General features: G+C 48.3%; 1 protein-coding gene across 1 annotated transcript; it reads right to left on the bottom strand.

The window, feature by feature from the left end:
- Positions 1-12,657: 12,657 nt before the first annotated feature.
- On the bottom strand, positions 12,658-13,629 carry LOC109939596 (E3 ubiquitin-protein ligase ATL23). The gene has a single exon (XM_020537782.1). The coding sequence runs from the start codon at positions 13,256-13,258 to the stop codon at positions 12,863-12,865; it is 396 nt and encodes a 131-aa protein (XP_020393371.1). The 5' UTR covers positions 13,259-13,629; the 3' UTR covers positions 12,658-12,862.
- Positions 13,630-18,621: the final 4,992 nt, after the last annotated feature.

Genomic DNA, 18,621 nt, shown 5'->3' with positions numbered 1-18,621 from the left:
TGGCCAGGGATTCACTACGAAGCCTTTACAAAGATTCCCCGGGGCTGTAGCCACCCGTTAGGTTTCCTAAATGCACCGCACTCCTCCCCAAGGGGCGAACCCAAACTTGGCAGAGCGAGCCGCATACACCGAGCCCCATTGACGGCACGACGGCTAAGTGAACTACACCCCGGATCCTCTAATTATTCAGCTAAGGGCACCCCATTCCACCCTTATGGTTGCACTGTTTTCCCGGGCGGTCATCCATAGAACAGGTCCTTACGGAGAGGCACTCGAGAAACCGCTCGAGCCCCCTTGAATACCACAAGTACAACATCATAAAGAAGAACGGGAAAACAGCGTATCATAGATAATCACATCATGTTCATTGATTAGAGTTGAGCAATAGCATCAGACTAAGTAGTAATAATCCGACCCAAATAGGTAAACAAGGACATGGATAACAAAAGCTAGTCAATCCTTAGGTATAAACGTGTAATGCGGGAGGTGAATTAAAGAATGAATAGGACATAGATAGGTCAAAGGACACTTGCCTCCACCAAACGACTGCTGCTCAGGGGCTTCTCCTGCGAATTCCTCGGGCTCTTCGACCGGATCGTTCTCTATGCGAGCGCAAACGTACATACATACATCCACATATTTAATACAAAAGAACAGTACACCATACAAGATAACAAATAAAGCGAATATGCATCAAGTATGACATTCGATAACGCATTTGTTATGGTTAGAAAGAAACGGGAAAGGTCTCGCAGGGGGTTAAATCTTATGCACTAATGACACAATTGGTTTTTAACAAAATAATTCTGTTATATATATCTATATATACTGATGGAAACCTAATCACTTTTAGTTGATCAACATTGCACAGGGTAAACAATTAACTACGTGAATCAATAGCATAATGGAATTTTAAATTAAACTTCCTATTTTCCCATAGCATGAACAGTGATTAGCCTACTTAAAATACAGTAATTATAATCACAGAAAGTAAATAAAATAAAATAAAAAAAAATAAATAAAAACAGAGGGGGGGGGCGGTTGAACCGGCCCTAGGGCGGTTGAACCGGCCCTAGGCGGGTTGCACAGGGGCGGCCGAGCCGGGCGGCTGAGCCGGCGGCGGGCGGCCGGGCTGGCGAGGGCGGGCGGCGCAGGGGGCGGCCGAACCGGCCGAGCAGGGGGGCGGGGCGGCCGAGCCGCTGGGCGCGCAGGGGCGCGGGGCAGGGCGCGGGGCAGGGCGCGGGGCGGCCGAACCGGCCGAGCCGGCCATGGGGCGCGCGCGGGGGGAAGGGGAGGGAGGATGGGGGAGGGAGGAGAGAGGGAGGAGGGGGGGGCTTACCGGCGTCGGGGATCGACGGCGAGGGGCGGCCGACGGCAGGGGGCGGCGCGGCAAGCAGGGGGCGGCGGCGGCTACCTAGGGCAGGGGTAGGGGCGGCGGCTTGGGTGGGGAGGGAGAGAAAATGAGAGAAAATGAGAGGGAGGGAGAAGGAATTGGGGGAAAAAGGGGAGGTGGGGGGGGCGGTTGGGCCTATTGGGCCCAAGGGGGGCGCCAGGGGGTGGCTGGGCCGGCCGGGGTCGGCCCAGGGCGCGGGAGAGAGAGAGAGAGGGGAGAGAGAAAGAGAGAGAGAAAAGAGAAAGAAAGATCTTCTTCTCATTTTCGAAATCCGATGAATGCAATTGCGCTTTCAAAGCAATCAAAAGAAATGCAGGGTTCGGCATGGTGCATCAAACAACATAAGGTTTTTAGGGTTTTTCTTACACGGGAATTCCAAACCGAATCCCGCTAGAACTTTGGAAAAGGTCAAGGTTTAGCGAGGGGAAAAAGAAAAAGAAAAGGTAACGCCCGAATTTTGGCGAGTAAAGAAAAGAAAAAATTCAACCGCAAAATTCGGGGCGTTACAAACCTATCCCCCTTAAAAGAATCTCGCCCTCGAGATTCAGGGCTGGCTAGCAAAGAGCTCCGGGTACTTGGCCATCAGATCATCTTCACGCTCCCAGGTTGCTTCTTCCTCAGAGTGGTGATTCCATCTGACTTTGCACATTCTGACGGTCTTCCTTCGGGTGACTCTATCTGCAACCTCAAGGATCTGGGCTGGCTTCTCAACGTAGGTCAAGTCCTCCTGGACCTCGAGACCTTCCACTGGTAACTGCTCTTCTGGCACACGCAAGCACTTCTTCAACTGAGACACATGAAAGACATTATGCACAGCAGACAAATTCTCGGGCAAACTGAGCTGATAGGCCACTTCTCCACGTCTTGCAAGAATCTGATACGGACCAATGTAGCGGGGTGCTAGCTTGCCTTTGACTCCGAATCTTCTGACTCCTCTGATCGGTGACACTTTCAGATAGACAAAGTCTCCGACTTCGAAACTCAGCTCTCTTCTTCTTGTGTCTGCATAGCTTCGCTGCCTTGATTGCGCTATCTTCAGATTCTCTCGAACCATCTTGATGTTCTCTTCGGCTTCAAGCAAAATATCTGGCCCAAACACTTGCTTTTCTCCAGGCTGATCCCATTGCAACGGAGTTCTGCAACTCCTTCCATACAGCGCTTGAAACGGTGACATCTTCAAACTGGCCTGGTAACTGTTGTTATAGGAAAACTCTGCATAAGGCAATCGCTTGTCCCATCCGGACTGATCTTGCAACGCACAGGCTCTCAACATATCTTCCAGAATTTGATTGGTTCTTTCAGTCTGACCATCTGTCTGCGGGTGATAAGCTGAACTGAAATTCAGATGCGTGCCCAAGGCTTCATGCAACTGCTGCCAGAAATGAGAGGTGAACTGCGTTCCTCTGTCTGACACTATCTTCTTTGGCACACCATGAAGACAAACGATCCGAGACATATACAATTCTGCCAATACTGCACTGTTGTAGTTGGTCTTGACAGGTATGAAGTGGGCTGACTTGGTCAAACGGTCCACTACTACCCAAATGGAATCGTAGCCGGCTCGAGTGCGAGGCAATCCGACTATGAAATCCATACCGATTTCATCCCATTTCCACTGAGGGATCTGCAACGGTTGCAACAATCCAGCTGGTCTCTGGTGTTCTGCCTTAATTCTTCGACAACTATCGCACATAGCCACATGCTCTGCGATTTCCCTCTTCATTCCGTACCACCAGAATTTCTTCTTCAGATCCTGATACATCTTCTCACTGCCAGGGTGAATCGTATAAGCTGTCTCATGAGCTTCTTTAAGAATCAACTCCCGAATAGACTGGACATTGGGAACACACAAGCGGTCTTTGAACCATATCACGCCTTCTGCATCTTCTCGAAAATCTTTGCCTTTGCCTCCTAGAATCAGTCGCCGAATCTCACTGATCTTCTCATCATTTTTCTGCGCTTCTTTGATTTCGCGCTCCAAGGTAGGTTCCAATTCAACTGTGACTCCTCGCGAATTGTTCAGAAATCCGAGACTCAACCTGTCAAACTCTTTGGCCAACTCATAAGGCATCGGGCGAGCAACCATCAGATTGACTTGACTCTTTCTGCTCAAAGCATCTGCCACTACGTTTGCTTTGCCTGGATGGTAATGGATCTCCAACTCATAGTCTTTGATCAACTCTAACCATCTTCGTTGCCTCATGTTCAATTCTGACTGAGTGAATATGTACTTCAGACTCTTGTGGTCTGTGTAAACATCGCATTTCTGTCCATACAGATAGTGCCTCCATGACTTCAGTGCGTGAACCACTGCTGCCAACTCTAGATCATGGATTGGGTAGTTCTTCTCATGAACCTTCAGCTGTCGGGACGAGTAAGCCACAACTCTTCCCTCTTGCATCAACACACATCCCAAACCCGTGTAACAAGCATCGCAATACACCGAGAAGGGCTTGTGCACATCGGGCAAGACTAGGACAGGCGCTGTTGTCAACTTCTCTTTCAGCGCTTCAAAGGCCTCTTGGCATTTCTGGGTCCACTTGAACTCAACCTTGTTGCCTAGCAACGCTGTCATTGGTTTCGCAATCTTCGAAAACCCTTCAATGAATCGCCGATAATATCCGGCCATTCCAATGAAGCTCTTGATTCCTCTAGCATCTGTTGGCGCTTTCCAGTTTAGAATGTCTGCCACTTTCTTCGGATCCACAGCCAATCCTTCTTTGTTGATTATGTGACCCAAGAACAGGACTTCACTGATCCAGAACTCACACTTGCTCAACTTTGCATACAACTGGTGCTCTCGCAATCTCTGCAATACCATCCTCAAATGACTTGCATGCTCTTCTTCACTTTGAGAATAAACCAGAATGTCATCAATGAATACCACCACGAACTTATCAAGATAATCCATGAATACACTGTTCATCAAGTTCATAAAGAATGCCGGCGCATTGGTCAAACCAAAAGACATCACTGTGAACTCATATAAACCATACTTGGTAATGAATGCCGTCTTCGGAATGTCCGAAGGTCGGATCCTGAGCTGATGATAACCTGACCTCAGATCAATCTTGGAGAACACACTGGCTCCTCTCAACTGGTCGAACAGATCTTCTATTCTGGGCAAAGGATACTTGTTCTTGATCGTGACCTCATTCAAAGCTCGATAATCAATACACATCCTCTTGGTGCCATCTTTCTTCTCCACGAACAAGACAGGGGCGGCCCAAGGCGAGGTGCTTGGCCGGATGTAACCTTTCCCTGACAGCTCATCAATCTGCTTCTTAAGCTCAACCAATTCTGGTCCAGATATTCTGTAAGCTCTCTTGAAGATAGGGGCGGTTCCAGGAAGAAGCTCTATAGCAAACTCAACTTTCCGCTCTGGTGGCATACCCGGTAAATCCTTTGGAAACACATCTGGGAATTCAGACACAACCTTGATACTCTCAATTGGATCTGCTTCACTGCTATCAACGGCCATCTGATAACAACTTCCTTTCTTTGGCTCAGGCGGGACTAACTCGGTCACCACTTCCTCTCCTAGTGGGGACACCAACTTGATTGTCCTTTTATCACAACTGATAACTGCCTGATACTTATCTAGCCAATTCATCCCTAGGATGACATCTATTCCCTGAGTACCCATTACTATAAGGTTGGCGGGAAACGCTATCCCCCTTATTTTCACACTTATATTCAAACAAATGCTATCGGCCCGAATTCTACCACCGGCTGAGTCAATTTGAATAGGGGTTGACATGGTAGTAGTTGGAAGATTATGTGCTTCTACCCATGATGCAGTAATGAAAGAATGTGTTGCTCCAGTATCAAATAACACTTCTGCCATATGGGAGTCGACTGGGAACATACCTACTGTCATGTCGGGGATCTCCTGAACTGCTTCAGCCTCCAGGTGATTCAATCTTCCATGATTATAGCGCTGCTGAGAGCGGTTGCCTGATCCAGGCTGAGGCACATTCTGCTTTGTTGGGGCATTGGGGCCTGACTGCTGCTGGGCTGCCTTCTTCGGACGTTGCATCACCCAGTGGCCTTGCTCTCCACAGTGGAAACATGCCCTGTTTCCAACTTGAGCTGGTGCTGCCTGACTGTTCTGCTGATTTGCTGGGGCAGGAAGACGAGGTGTTTGCTGATTCTGCTTTTGAAACTGACCTCCTGACTGATTGCTCTGACGGTTCTGGTACTGATGCTGAGGATACTGCCTTTGGGACTGCTGATACTGCTGACGCTGCTGATGCTGCTGAGATGGACGCTGGTTCTGCCTGAACTGCTGAGGTTGATTGCCTGAGAAACGGGGACGGCTGCTGCTTCCAGGCTGGGGTCCACTGATCTTGCGCTTACGATCTTCCATCTCCTTGCGCTTCCTTTCTGTCATGATTGCTCTGTCAATCAGGTGCTGGAATGTCGGGAAGGTGTGATTCATCAGCTGATACTGCAGAGGGTCAACCAAGCCTCTCAGAAAACGGTACTGTCGCTTGGCGTCGGTGTTGACATCTTCAGGAGCATAGCGAGACAATTGCAGAAACTTGTCCCGGTACTCACTGACAGACGATGACCCTTGCTTGAGGGCCAGGAACTCCTCCTTCTTCACTGTCATCAGACCTGCAGGCACATGGTACTGACGAAAGCTACCTCGGAATTCTTCCCAGGTGATGGTGTCGGGGTTGGCATGGGTGGCGAGGTAAGACTCCCACCATGATTGGGCTGCTCCTCTCAACAGACGGGGACCATACAGAACTTTCTCCCGGTCATCGCACTGAGCGGTATGCAACTCCCGCTCCACAGTGCGCAGCCAATCTTCAGCATCCATGGGGTCAGAAGAATGAGCGAACGTTGGTGGATGACCTCTCATGAATTCAGCACGCTTGTCTCTAGGCATCTGAGGCATCTGAGGCTGGGGTGGTGCTTGCTGCTGTTGCTGCTGCTGCTGCTGCTGAATGGCGGCCAGAGTCTGACCGATGGCTTGAACTGCCTGAGTCTGCATCAGAAACATCTGCTCAATCGACATCGGGGGCGGGGGCGGCAGGTGCTGCTGCTGGGGCACCTCATCCTGCGGAGCGGCTCGCTCCTGCTGAGCACGCCTTCCTCCTCTACGCCTGTTCTCTGACATCTGCAGAACGCAACCACACATCATAACTGATCTGGCAAAGCTTGCAGCATAAGAAAAGAGTATAGAATTCTCCAACAGCACTGAACAGATGAGCATCTTCACTGATCTCCAACACAGACCACACAGCTTCTCAGATAAAGAGGAAAGGAGAATAATGGGTTTCCCAACTATATAACTAACTTTATTGACATAGTAGGTAAACCAAAATGCAGGGGATACCCACACTCTGGTGACAATCATTACAAAGATCCAAACCAAACATAGTTCATCATGACAAACATAAATGCACAGGATATAGCAAACTACCCTGTCTAACTAAGACTAACTAAAACTGAGACTAACGCTAAGACTGAAGCTTCTATGTATATATTTATTTCGTATTAATTACAAGATCCAACTCTAACGATCTATGGTTCTAGGTTTATCTTGGTCTTGCAGGCGGGATTGCCATAAGACTGGTGTCCACGCTGAGGTGAGCGGTACGGGTGCTGAGTCCCAACGGGAGCGGGGGAACCACCGTCCAGAAAACGACGTTCCGCACGCTCAGCCCGCAGCTGGGCGATCTCAGCACGAGCCCTACTCAGCTCGTCTAATGCATGGTCCAGCTCCGTGTTTAGCACGGCGGCTAGGTTGACTGTGCTGCTCAACCTAGGATTGCCCTCACCGACAGGTGAGACAATCACGCCTCCTGTGCTGCCAGATGGACGGCGGGGGTAATACTTCAGGTCAAGACCGTCAGCTGCCCCACCGAAAACCGAGCAGTAGTGCGAAAGCGCACGCCGTGCAGCATCTTGCATGGCTGCCTCAGCTGAGTCCCGCTCAGAGATAGAATAGTGCTCTGAACAGGCCTCTGCACCCTGGAGACTGTCCTCCGGGCAGCGCACCAAGCAAGTTGCCTCCCAGCGGTCCGGGTAGACCCCGCGACTATGCTGGTAGACCACACAGCGATACTCGACGGACCAAGTATGCCGGTCAAATGCCCGACGTAGCAGGGTGTCGAGCGCATCATGGAAGTGACACCCGCGAGCAGCGTCGCGAGTGATGGGTCGAGCAACCCATCCTTCCGGCTCAGGGTTAGCGGAGAAGTCGGTGTCGTGGCTCGAGCTGTCGTCGCCTCCTCCGTCGTCTGGGTCTCCTCCAGCAGCTACTCCAGAGGCTGGGGCGCCCAGTGGTGATGCAGGGGGCGGCTCCAGAGGAAGCACAGGGGAGCAGCTCCTCACAGACTCTATCTCCTGGTGGAGCGAGAAAGAAGAGCCCTGCTGCTCCTGTCGTCGACGTTCCTGCTCCTCACGCAGGCGATGGTGTAGTCTCTCCAAGTGGCTGGACTGCCCGGCCACGGGACGGCGAAGCGGACGCTCAGCAAGGCGGGAGGGTAAGAAGGGGATGACTGACTTTCGTGCAGTGTGTCTAAGTCGAGCCATCTACAAAAGATATCGCAAGCAAAAGGGTGAGAACAGAATTAATATGACCAGCAAGTAATGAATCATAGATAAATGAAGGATCAGAATAAAACATAATTTTCAGCAAGGTATAATATGTAGTAGAACATAGGTTTGGTCAGTAGGACCAACTTTTGAAGGGATATCAAAGTCAAGGAAGAGACAGAGGTCTATAATCCTTAGAACGGCCATTCTACTCTAGGTTAGCGGTCCTACAGTCCATATTATGTAACTGCTGTGTACGTGAATAACTGATCCTGGCACGTACATGGTTCGCATTCGGTTTGCCTTCTAAAACCGGGTGTGACAATTATCTCCCATATGCGTGTCAAACGAAAGAACATCTTAAGGGTTGGGATGTTGTGTATAAGGTATCGCCGCATGGGAGGTTACCTGTTCCTAACGATGAAGATTACAACTTAGACCCGGACACATATGATGGAGAGTTCTTCCAAGAAGATGGGCTAGAAGGGCGATTTGAGATAGACTTAACAGAAGCTATCGGAATGGACGTAGATATTGAAATGGTTGTTGATGAGGAGGATGATGAGGTGCAAAATGATAATGACTTAGTAATCCTTGAAGGCAATGATGAGGTTGCGTCTTCCGATGGTGTTGAGATTGAAATGCTTGATAGTGATGATGAGAGTTTTGATCCGGCTAACCCCGACACATATGAAGATTATTTTTAATCGATGTAATGCTATATGACTTTTTATTTCGCACCTGTTTTTAAATACATCTTTTTACATGTGCTTATTTGTTTACTCTTAATTGCAGGTTGTTGGACAAATATGGTGGGCGGTTTCCTGAGGAGGAGGAGGGGGAGGAGGAGTAGGACGGCGGACGATGCAGAGCAGGCAGCGCAGCAGCAGGAGGCAGAGCAGGCAGCGCAGCAGCAGCCGGCGCCTCAGGACGACGACGACCAGCAGGACGACGACGACCAGCAGCAGGACGCCTCAGGTTCAGGCGGCTCTAGTTCGAGGAGCATCTACCTGCGAGGCCCCGCGAGTCTCCCGCCGCGTCCCATACTTCGGGACAGACGGCCGTTGATTCGGCCGGAAGGGGAGAGGTATGTAACTTTATGTTCTTCATTGTTCATATTATGTGTTCAAAATCATAATATAAACTAATACTTTTTATTTATCACTTGGACATGTCTTGGACGGTTTTGGATTATGCTGGGGGTCATCGTCGCCCCCCCAACAACATCCTCGGCCTGCTGTGCAGGGAACACTTCCCTGGACTTGTGGAGTACGCCGGAGTGACGGGCCCAGCCTTCACCTTCGACCACTACGCCGTCGCCCCCGATGCAGTAGACCGGGACGGCAGAGAATTCAATAACAAGGCGGAGCGGGTGAAGCAAGAGCTGTGGGTAAGTCTTAGTATAATATAAAATATGTCGCATTCGTTGCAAATTCTTGAAATAATGTATGGATACATCGTTTTTGTATGCAGGATTTCTTCAGATGCGATGCTGGATACGAGGCTAGGGCGGATGTGGTGGCCACCACGTGCTGTAAGAAGCTCGTCGTGGACATGCACTATGAGGCCCGCATCTAGGCCATCATCACCTACCACGGCTCCGTCCTTGGGGAGAAGGTGACCAAACCTCAAGCCCGAACCATGTCGTTGACCAGGGAGCAGTACATGCAGGTAAAGTCATGCATGTTTGGTACCAGTACTCCATGCATGAATTTTATTTTATCTTCTGATATGCACTTTATGTGTTTACTTTGCAGGTGATTCCACATTGGTGCGCCGCACATCCTCTCTGCTGGGAGCAGATGGTGGATAGGTGGTGTTCGGCTGAGTGGGACGAGGTGCACACAGCTAGCCGGGAACGGCGTTTGCAGATGCAAGGGCCCTCGCACCACCAAGGCAGCCGGAGCCTAGGCCAATATGCCGAAGCATGGGTACGTCACCTTTTTATTTCGATATATAGCACTAAGTTAGATATTATTTCTAACTATCTCGTTGGTTTTCGTTGCAGTCGGCGTCACATGGTGGCAGGCCTTGTTCCACCTTCTCGGCCTATGCTATGGCCCATAAGGGTAAGGCGACGTCCGACGTCACCTACAACCCGGATGACGGGCCCGAGGCCTACACCAACCCCGCCGTCTACAGCCGCCTCCATGACTACACCGCCATGGCGCAGGAGGTCCATGGCCCAGACTATGATCCGAGCACCGAGCCTATCGACCCCGATGTGCTCATGAGGGTCGGAGGAGGCAAGAGACATGGGCGGTACTGGATTGCCGACGGGGCAATCGACTCGTCCTCCACTCCCACTCTGTCTCAGGTGAGAGCAAGGAGCACTGGCTCGAGCCCAGCCATTCGACCTCGGCACGACAGCTCACAGCATCGCATTTCACAACTCGAGGTTAGTGCTTCTGTAACTCGTCCTTCCTTTAGTTATATACCTAGTCTTTGAGTTACTATAACGTTGGCTTGTAATATTACAGACCCAACTAGAAGAGATGGAGGCGAGGATAATGGCAGAGCGGGCGGCGGCTGATCAGAGGATGGCGGAGATGTTCCAGTACATGCAGAGCCTTGGCGCCGCACAGGGCATCGCTCCGCCACCTCCATTGTTCCCCCCAGTTAACCCTACTCTCTTCCACACTCCTGTGAGTACCAAAATTGTAGTTAGATGTTTGTAATGCATCTGGTATAACACATGCTATCTCTTCTTTGTGCAGGGCCAATCTGGGGCGGCATCCAACAACCCTCCGGAAGGGTTCAGCCCAACGCAACCCCGGCCAAACCGCCCACCTCCATGAGTCGTTGTTTTAGACTTCACAACTTATGTATACTACTTATGTTTCTGTTTGATACTTATGTGAGATCTTGCGACGTTTGAGACTTATGTTTGTGTTGAACACTTATGTTTGTGATGGATATTTATGTTTGTGGTCACAGTTTTATGTTTGTGTTGGCTATTTATGTCTGTGATGATATCTGTGATGTATATATGTGATATCTTCTGTTTGTGTGGATGGAAAACAAAAAACAAATAAAAAAGGTACATACTGGTCACTTTGCCGAGTGTAACACTCGGCAAAGAGGCTCTTTGCCGAGTGTCTGGGTCATAACACTCGGCAAAGAGCACAGACCTGGGCACCGACTTAGGCTCTTTGCCGAGTGTTATGTCGCTGGCACTCGGCAAAGAGGTCGGCTTTGCCGAGTGCCAGTTGGGACACTCGGCAAAGAGCCTGACATGGGGACCCTCCCTGGCGGGCTCTTTGCCGAGTGTCCCAAGCGGCACTCGGCAAAGACGGTGGCTTTGCCGAGTGCTGCCAAGAGGACACTCGTCAAAGATATCTTTGTTGCCGAGTGTCACCGTTGACACTCGGCAAAGCCGCCGTCTCCGTCAACCGGCGCCGAAACGGTCGCTTTTCTTTGCCGAGTGCCCGAAGAAAAGTACTCGGCAAAGAAGTCTTTGCCGATGTACTGTTTGCCGAGCCTTCTTTGCCGAGTGTTACACTCGGCAAAGCCTTTGCCGAGTGTTTTTAAGGCTTCGCCGAGTGCTTCCGGCACTCGGCGAAGAGGTTGATTCCGGTAGTGCAGACGACACAAAATGCCATACGATGATACGAATGCAAAAATGCCTTTCTATGACATGTTTATATGGCTAAATGAGACCATTATAACTCGCACCCCGAACCATGATAATGTGCAACAGGGCCTTGTTTGGTTCATTGAAGCTTTGTCTGGGTGAAGCAACTGTTTGGACGAGCGTGCGCTACACCCGTCCAGCTAGGCCCTAGATAAACGCTCGATTCAGGTGTACACATTGAGTCATGCTCCGAGGTTGTTTTTGCACGTGTCCAACCAAACCTTTAACACCGTCTAAAACATCCAAACAAACAAAGCTTGCATGCGTCGCGACAGGCCCCGACTTGTTTGGTGCGGTTTGCTACGGCTTTAATCCGGCTATGATTACCTTTTCTATAGTGTTTTTTCTTTATGGATTGCAGCTGTCCGAACAGCTAGCTGCAGCAGATGCGGTTGCAGGGCAGCCGAGTAAGCTCATTGTTTCAGTGGAAGGTGCATTTATATATGCACGATCTGTTGTAGAAACAAAATTTCGTATGCCACACTGTGCATTGTTTGCTATGCAAATAGCTAAATGTCTATTAAGAAATGTATTTTCTTGTTGGAGATAGCAGACCACAAAATTTCTAAAAGTGACAGTCCCAAGCAATTAACCTAAGACTAATCAGATATTATTGCTAGCTTATACATAGAAAAAGTGATTGTATGCTGATGATACTGATAACCTGCTGGTTTGCTAGTGAAGTTCACTTATCCTTGATGCACCTTGCATTGTCTATATTACTCGCCGCCTCTGCACAAGGGCGAAGCTAGGTAGACAATAGTGGGTACATATGTACCCACTAAAATTTGCAAAACTAGTGAAGTATATTAAATTTTCACCATATATACATCTGTTACAAGGTATTACCATACACCATCAAAACACGTGCACCCGCCTCTAATTTACTCTAGGTTCGCCACTACCTGTAGCGTTAAGGAAATATATCTATTTGGATGACAACCTCTAGTTCGTCCTCGGGAAAAAAAAAGCTCCTCTCTGGACTCCCGTTTGACAAGTGTCACCTATTGCAGAACGTGTGGATAAGTTAACGACGAGTGATCGTGCGAGTGCAACGTCACTGTACCTGGTAAGCGAATTCTCAACTCGCAAAATCAACACATAATGAATTAAATCTGCTTCTTAATTAATTACAAAGGGTGGACTGGATCATGTAGCACAGCAGAGGATGATTTTGCAAATGCAAGAACTACTACAAACTTGTATGTATCTATGCGACTATGCACAAGCAGGAAGGATTCAGGCAGCAACGATCTGGCTCTTGAAGTCTAGATGCTCGCTGGCTACCGTTCCGCATTTCCCTCCCTGTCTGCGCCGCCGCCGACCTCGGCGCGGCAGACGGGGCACACACGGCTTTTGCGTAGCCACTGGTCGACGCACTGCGCGTGGAAGCCGTGGTCGCACCGCGGCAGCACCCGGCAGCGGTCCCCCGCCTGGAACGCCTCCAGGCACACCGCGCACTCGGCGCCCGCGCCGGCCTTGCACTCGTGGGCATGGCACGGCAGCTCGTTAAGGTCCTCGGCAGACAGCCCCTCCGCGCGCTCCTCGTCCTGCCGCGACGCCGCTGCGCGGAGGACGACGCCCCGCCGGAGCGCCCAGACGACGATGAGGATGTGGAGCACCAGCATCGCCACGACGCCGGCGACCAGGAGGAGCACGGACACCGTCAGTTCCACCATTGTTGCAAGTATATGCAACCAACGCTTCGAGCTACCGACTTGTCTCGGCGCCTAGCTACAGCGACAGGCAACAGGCAACAGCAAGCGATCGAGCACGAGAGGTTTGCGGAGGAAGCCGGGTTAATGAACAGGAGAATCCGCAAGTGGCTGTAGAAGAACCACCTCGCAAGTCGCTGGATCTCGAGCCTGAGGTCCAGGTCAATTGCATCTTCCATGTCTATCTCGTCTTAGAGAGCTTTGACAAACTTGCCGCACAGGACATGCTCGTAAAAGCGACACCATGTATGATTCCTGAAGATATGGTTATTGAATTGTTTAAGCTCTCGCTTTGGAGGAAACGGTGTGCCGGATCACATTAACAATGTCGCAAATGGTCGGGACTAACGAATCAGCGGTGCTGCAACTGTACATGGCAGTAGCCTAGCTCGCGTGGCGAAAACGACGATCCAGGTGCTGCCGTGCTAGCCTGCAACTGCAAGACGTACGGAAGAACAAACAGGCTAACAGCCGTCCGGGAAAAAGAATGCATTTTAACGTAATGTAAGAGCGTCTAAAAGAGACTAACTGAACAACTTGTCAAGCTAAATTCTAGCTAGTTAACAGCAAAATAGCTTTTCAATACACTAACTATTGAACTTGACAAGCTATTTGGCTCAAATTGACTCACTCGCTAGTCAAATTTGGCTAATAACTTTTACTAGCCAAACTAACTTATATGTTAGAAAGTTTATTAGAATAAGATGTTATATATAGAGTTTAATATTTATGAAGAGATAAATAGAGAGTCAAAAAATAAAGAGCCCTTGTAGATGCTCTAAGAATATCGAGTCAAGTTATTTAAAATTTAATCAAATTTATCAATAATTTTATAGTAAATAACTATCATTAGATTCATCATAAGATATAAGTACTATTATACGTTACCTATTTCACGTTATAAATATATTAATATTGTCCGAATTTTTGCATTTTGGTCCTTCATCGGAAAAAAAATTCACGTTTGGACCCTAAAAAATTTTAATGTCATTTTTGGACCCTTTACTCGGCGCCGTAGCCTGTGGTACGTGTTGCGCCGAGGTACGTGTTGCGTTGGCACAAACGGACGTCGTGGCACCGACGTGGTACCGAGCTCGGCGCCATAGATCATGGCGCCGAGCTTTGTTTTATATAGGAAACTTGTCTATCTTAGTTGGTAAAATACATGACTCTTAACCCTGTGGTCGTGGGTTCGAGCCCCACGGTGGGCGTTTTTAATACTTTTTGTCTTTGTCACTTATTTATTTTTTTGTTGTCCATATTTTTCGTTTATGTCGCTGATTTGTCCGTCATGTTTTATTTCTCATCCAATTTTATTTTTGTGACTGATTTGTTTATTCGTCCAGATTTTTTTATCCGGCGAGCACAACAGCTGTATATGCAGTAAATTCTAAAATATATCATCTATGAGACAAGTATATAATGGAGTATAATTTTATTTAGTGCAGAAGAAAAAAAGATGAATATGTGTGCTTCTTTTTAGTGGGAATATGTTATTATGTATTTAAAATTTATGTTCAAAAGAACTCGATGAAAATATAATATTTTTATTTGATCACGATTGAAGTAAGAGTGTTCTCATTTGATTTTTATTGTGGTTAGCTGAGCAAACAAGAGGAGAAGTTGATGGCTTGTGAGCACTGTAGCACACAGCTGCTGTGCTCGCCGGATAAAAAAATCTGGACGAATAAACAAATCAGTCATAAAAATAAAACTGGATGGGAAATAAATCAGGACAAATAAATCAGCGACATAAACGAAAAATATGGACAACAAAAAAAACAAATAAGTAAAAATACAAAAAGTATTAAAAAAAACGCCCACCATGGTGCTCGAACCCACGACCACAAGGTTAAGAGTCTTATATTTTACCAACTGAGCTAGACAAGTTTTTTATACAGAATGGAGCTCGGCGCCATGATCTATGGCGCCGAGCTCGATACCACGTCGGCACCACGACGTCCGTTTGTGCCAACGCAGCACGTACCTCGGCGCCATAGCCTATGGCGCCGAGCTGTGTTACCTCGGCGCCACAAGCTACGGCGCCGAGTAAAGGGTCCAAAAATGGCATTAAAATTTTATAGGGTCCAAACGTGAATTTTTTTTCGATGAAGGACCAAAATGTAAAAAATTCGGTTAATATTGTCTATAAACTTCATCATCATTTAAAAAATTTCGATAAGAAATAACGTTTCTTTTAACGGAGGCAGCAGTTGAATCGAGCGGTGCGATGCGATGCGACCAAGCGACCTGGGCAGGGGAAAGCGACACCACGGCCGGTAGGTAGGGACAACTTGGCGCCAGTGTCAGTGTCCCAGTGAGCTGTCCTCGTTTTTATTTATTTATTACTGTCGCTTCAACTTTAGTTTGTCTGCTTGTGTGCCGTGTGGCGCGCGTTGCGTGTCTTCCATGTCGCAAGTAAAAAACACAGCGGCGTAGCGATGAAGGCAACGTGAATATATTATTACAGGAGTGCCTTGTTTTGCATGTAATGCAGCTTCGGTTGGCATCGGCAGAACACGACCATGATACTTCAGCTGTTTCTTCAGGGTTGAAGGTCCGACCAGACGTGTTTTCTACTCGGAACTAAAGTTTAGCTCGTGATGAATGGTTGAATGCATATTACGAGTATTAAATATAGTCTAATTATTATAAAACTAATTACAAACATAATATAATTTTTTAAGTCTAATCAATCTATTGGCTAGCAAATATTTACTGTAGCATCACATTAGCGGATCATAAAATAATTAGATTTGTGAGGATTACAATGACACAGATTAAGAAAACCCTAAAAACCACCGGTCGAGGGAGAAAAATGATTTTAGCCGAGATGGGCCGGCATGGAATGTAGTAGGCCGTGGTCGAGGAGCCCTGCAAATAGATAAGTTAGGCCTTACAGATTGGCTATGGTAGCAGTCGTACCGATCCAATTCGAGACACTTCGGTTTGGGCCATGGGCACCAGCTGCGCGCGTTAGCTTAGCCCTACTGTTTTCGTTTTAAAATTGACGGTTTCATTTTTCAAAACACGCACACACAAAAAAAACCCCGTGACCTCGGCTGAATTAATAGTGTACTCTCTTATTTCTTGCTGCGGTAGATTAAGTTGAATTTGGCAGTACAGGTATATCGGAATGAATCTTTCAAGTGTCCAGAACGCGACAAAAGGGGAAAAGAGTGTAGCACCACTGCAGCTGAAATAGCAGTGTCGTGACTCGTGATCCGCCAGGCATGTGCAGCGCCAGTGTGGGATGGGATAGATCGAACCCCAGCCTCGCCATCGCGCGCCCACCGCATCGACGGCACGGCACGGGGATGGAGGCCGCCCGCGGCACCTCAAGCTGGCAACCTCGACCGCAGCGGCTGATCCGCTGCAGCTGACCTGACCGGGAGATGTGCGACTAGAGATGAAAACAGATGACCGTCAGGGTAGATGTACATACACACTAAATTATCGAAGGTATTATTTAACTTAGTGTACGTATAGTTTGTATACATGTCCGCGAGGCTGCTGTGTAGTGCACATGATGATCCAATAATACAAGGCTGTTGTAGCATGTGCTAGCCTGCTACGTGCGTCCACAAGGCAATAACAGAGAAAGCAGCATGGCAGGCACATGGAAATCTGCAACAGCAGCATTGCTTGGCGTCCTATGTTCCACTTGATCACTCTCCTATCTATGCATCCACACTGTTTAGCCACACCATAAAGATTGCCTAGTCAAATAGATTAGTTTTAAAACAGTTTGCATGATATTATTTTCGTAATTGGGTTTTATAAAGAGTTTTTTTTTTAAAAAAAATCCGTTGGGTTGGCCACCCTAGCCCGTACGGCTTCTCTACTCCACACGCCCTCCGGCCTCCCCACTGCTTGGTTCCATCAGTTTCTCTCTCGCGGTCGCGGTCACTTTCAGAAATGAAATATGTCTGCTTTCCGTGCCAGGGGGTTGATCGCAACCCCCGACAGATGCTCGGACGGCGAGAGGCCCCCATCATCCAAATATTTAAGGCGGGGCACATAGATTTTTCTTATCTAACTAGGAGCACCGCGATGAGATTATCGGCTTTGGCTCTATTAGATGGCTAACACGTACGGCCCCAACAAGCCACATGTTTGCAAGCTTTTCTAGACGACGCGTCGCAGTCCATGAGGGGAGATGGAATCTTGGCTGTTGAGTGGGCTGGGTGGGGGCTGCACAAGCACAAGGACAAAAGGTGCTCGCTTGTCCAACCACGGCCGAGACAGAACTTCTTTTGTAGTTTAGTTAACACTAGTAGTGGTAGTAGTACACGTAGCACCGGCTTAATCAGGGCACTATATATAATCACGTCAGGCTCAGCAAGAACACCACCACCACCAGCAGAGCTACGGCTACCGGTGCCAAAATGTGTAAGGAATGTCAAATCCCCATGCACACGACAACGCATGTGTGCTTAGTTTAATCGTAGCAAGCAGGCAGGTGGCATGGTTCACAGGTATTTTTATGGCATGTACTAGTAAGTATATATGCGAGGGATTAGAGGATGCCTTGCTGCTCTAATTAGGGCAAACCTGACGGGAGGATGAGGCCTTGAGAGGGATGCATCAGACGCCCATGGAAACAGTTAAAGGCCAACGGTGAGAGCGATACGACAGAGGGAAGTGGCGGCCAAATTAAAGACGCTTCTCTTTTTCAGAGGATTGGATCAAGCTGGGAGTGAGAAAAAAAAGCTTCTTTTTACTAGCGCACATTTTTTTTTATTCAGTGTTCATCTGGACACTGTTGAGCAACGACTTTCAGTTCCTGTTGTTCCATCTCCACGAGCTGGCTTCTCCGGATATATTCGACGAAAAGACCTTAATTTCACCGTAAGTCGGAAAGCCAATCACACATATATCCGTGTTCCTTGCTCACCCTCATCTAATTAAAGCCTAAACTGAATTCGCCGAGCCAGCATCCAAAACCAAGATAAAACCGGTGAAATTTGCCAAACAAGACCGTTTGCGTTTGATCGTCGAATTTGCTAGAACAACGACCATTTCTCCATGGGTTGCGCTGTCAGCACCCACTTGTAGAAAGAATATCTAGTAAATGCTACTGATGATGCGCAAGAGCGATGGAAGCAGATGGTTATATATGACTTCACAAGAACATGTTCGGATGCTCGATCGGAACATATGTATCAACTCTCCTAAATCCGATGCTCATATACAGCCAAGCCAACCAAACAGTACGGTAACTAACTCATCAGCAATCCTGCTAGTGAGCCACAGAAGTACTATGGCACACGAGTGAGCCACCCAACCGTTTCTGTTTACTTCAACGAAAGATACACATTTTTTCT

Source organism: Zea mays, chromosome 5 (genome assembly GCF_902167145.1).
Source record: "Zea mays cultivar B73 chromosome 5, Zm-B73-REFERENCE-NAM-5.0, whole genome shotgun sequence".
In the NCBI taxonomy this organism is placed as follows: Eukaryota; Viridiplantae; Streptophyta; class Magnoliopsida; order Poales; family Poaceae; genus Zea; species Zea mays.
The sequence above is the reverse complement of the archived record's forward strand: the minus strand, read 5'-3'. Positions and strand labels throughout refer to the sequence as shown.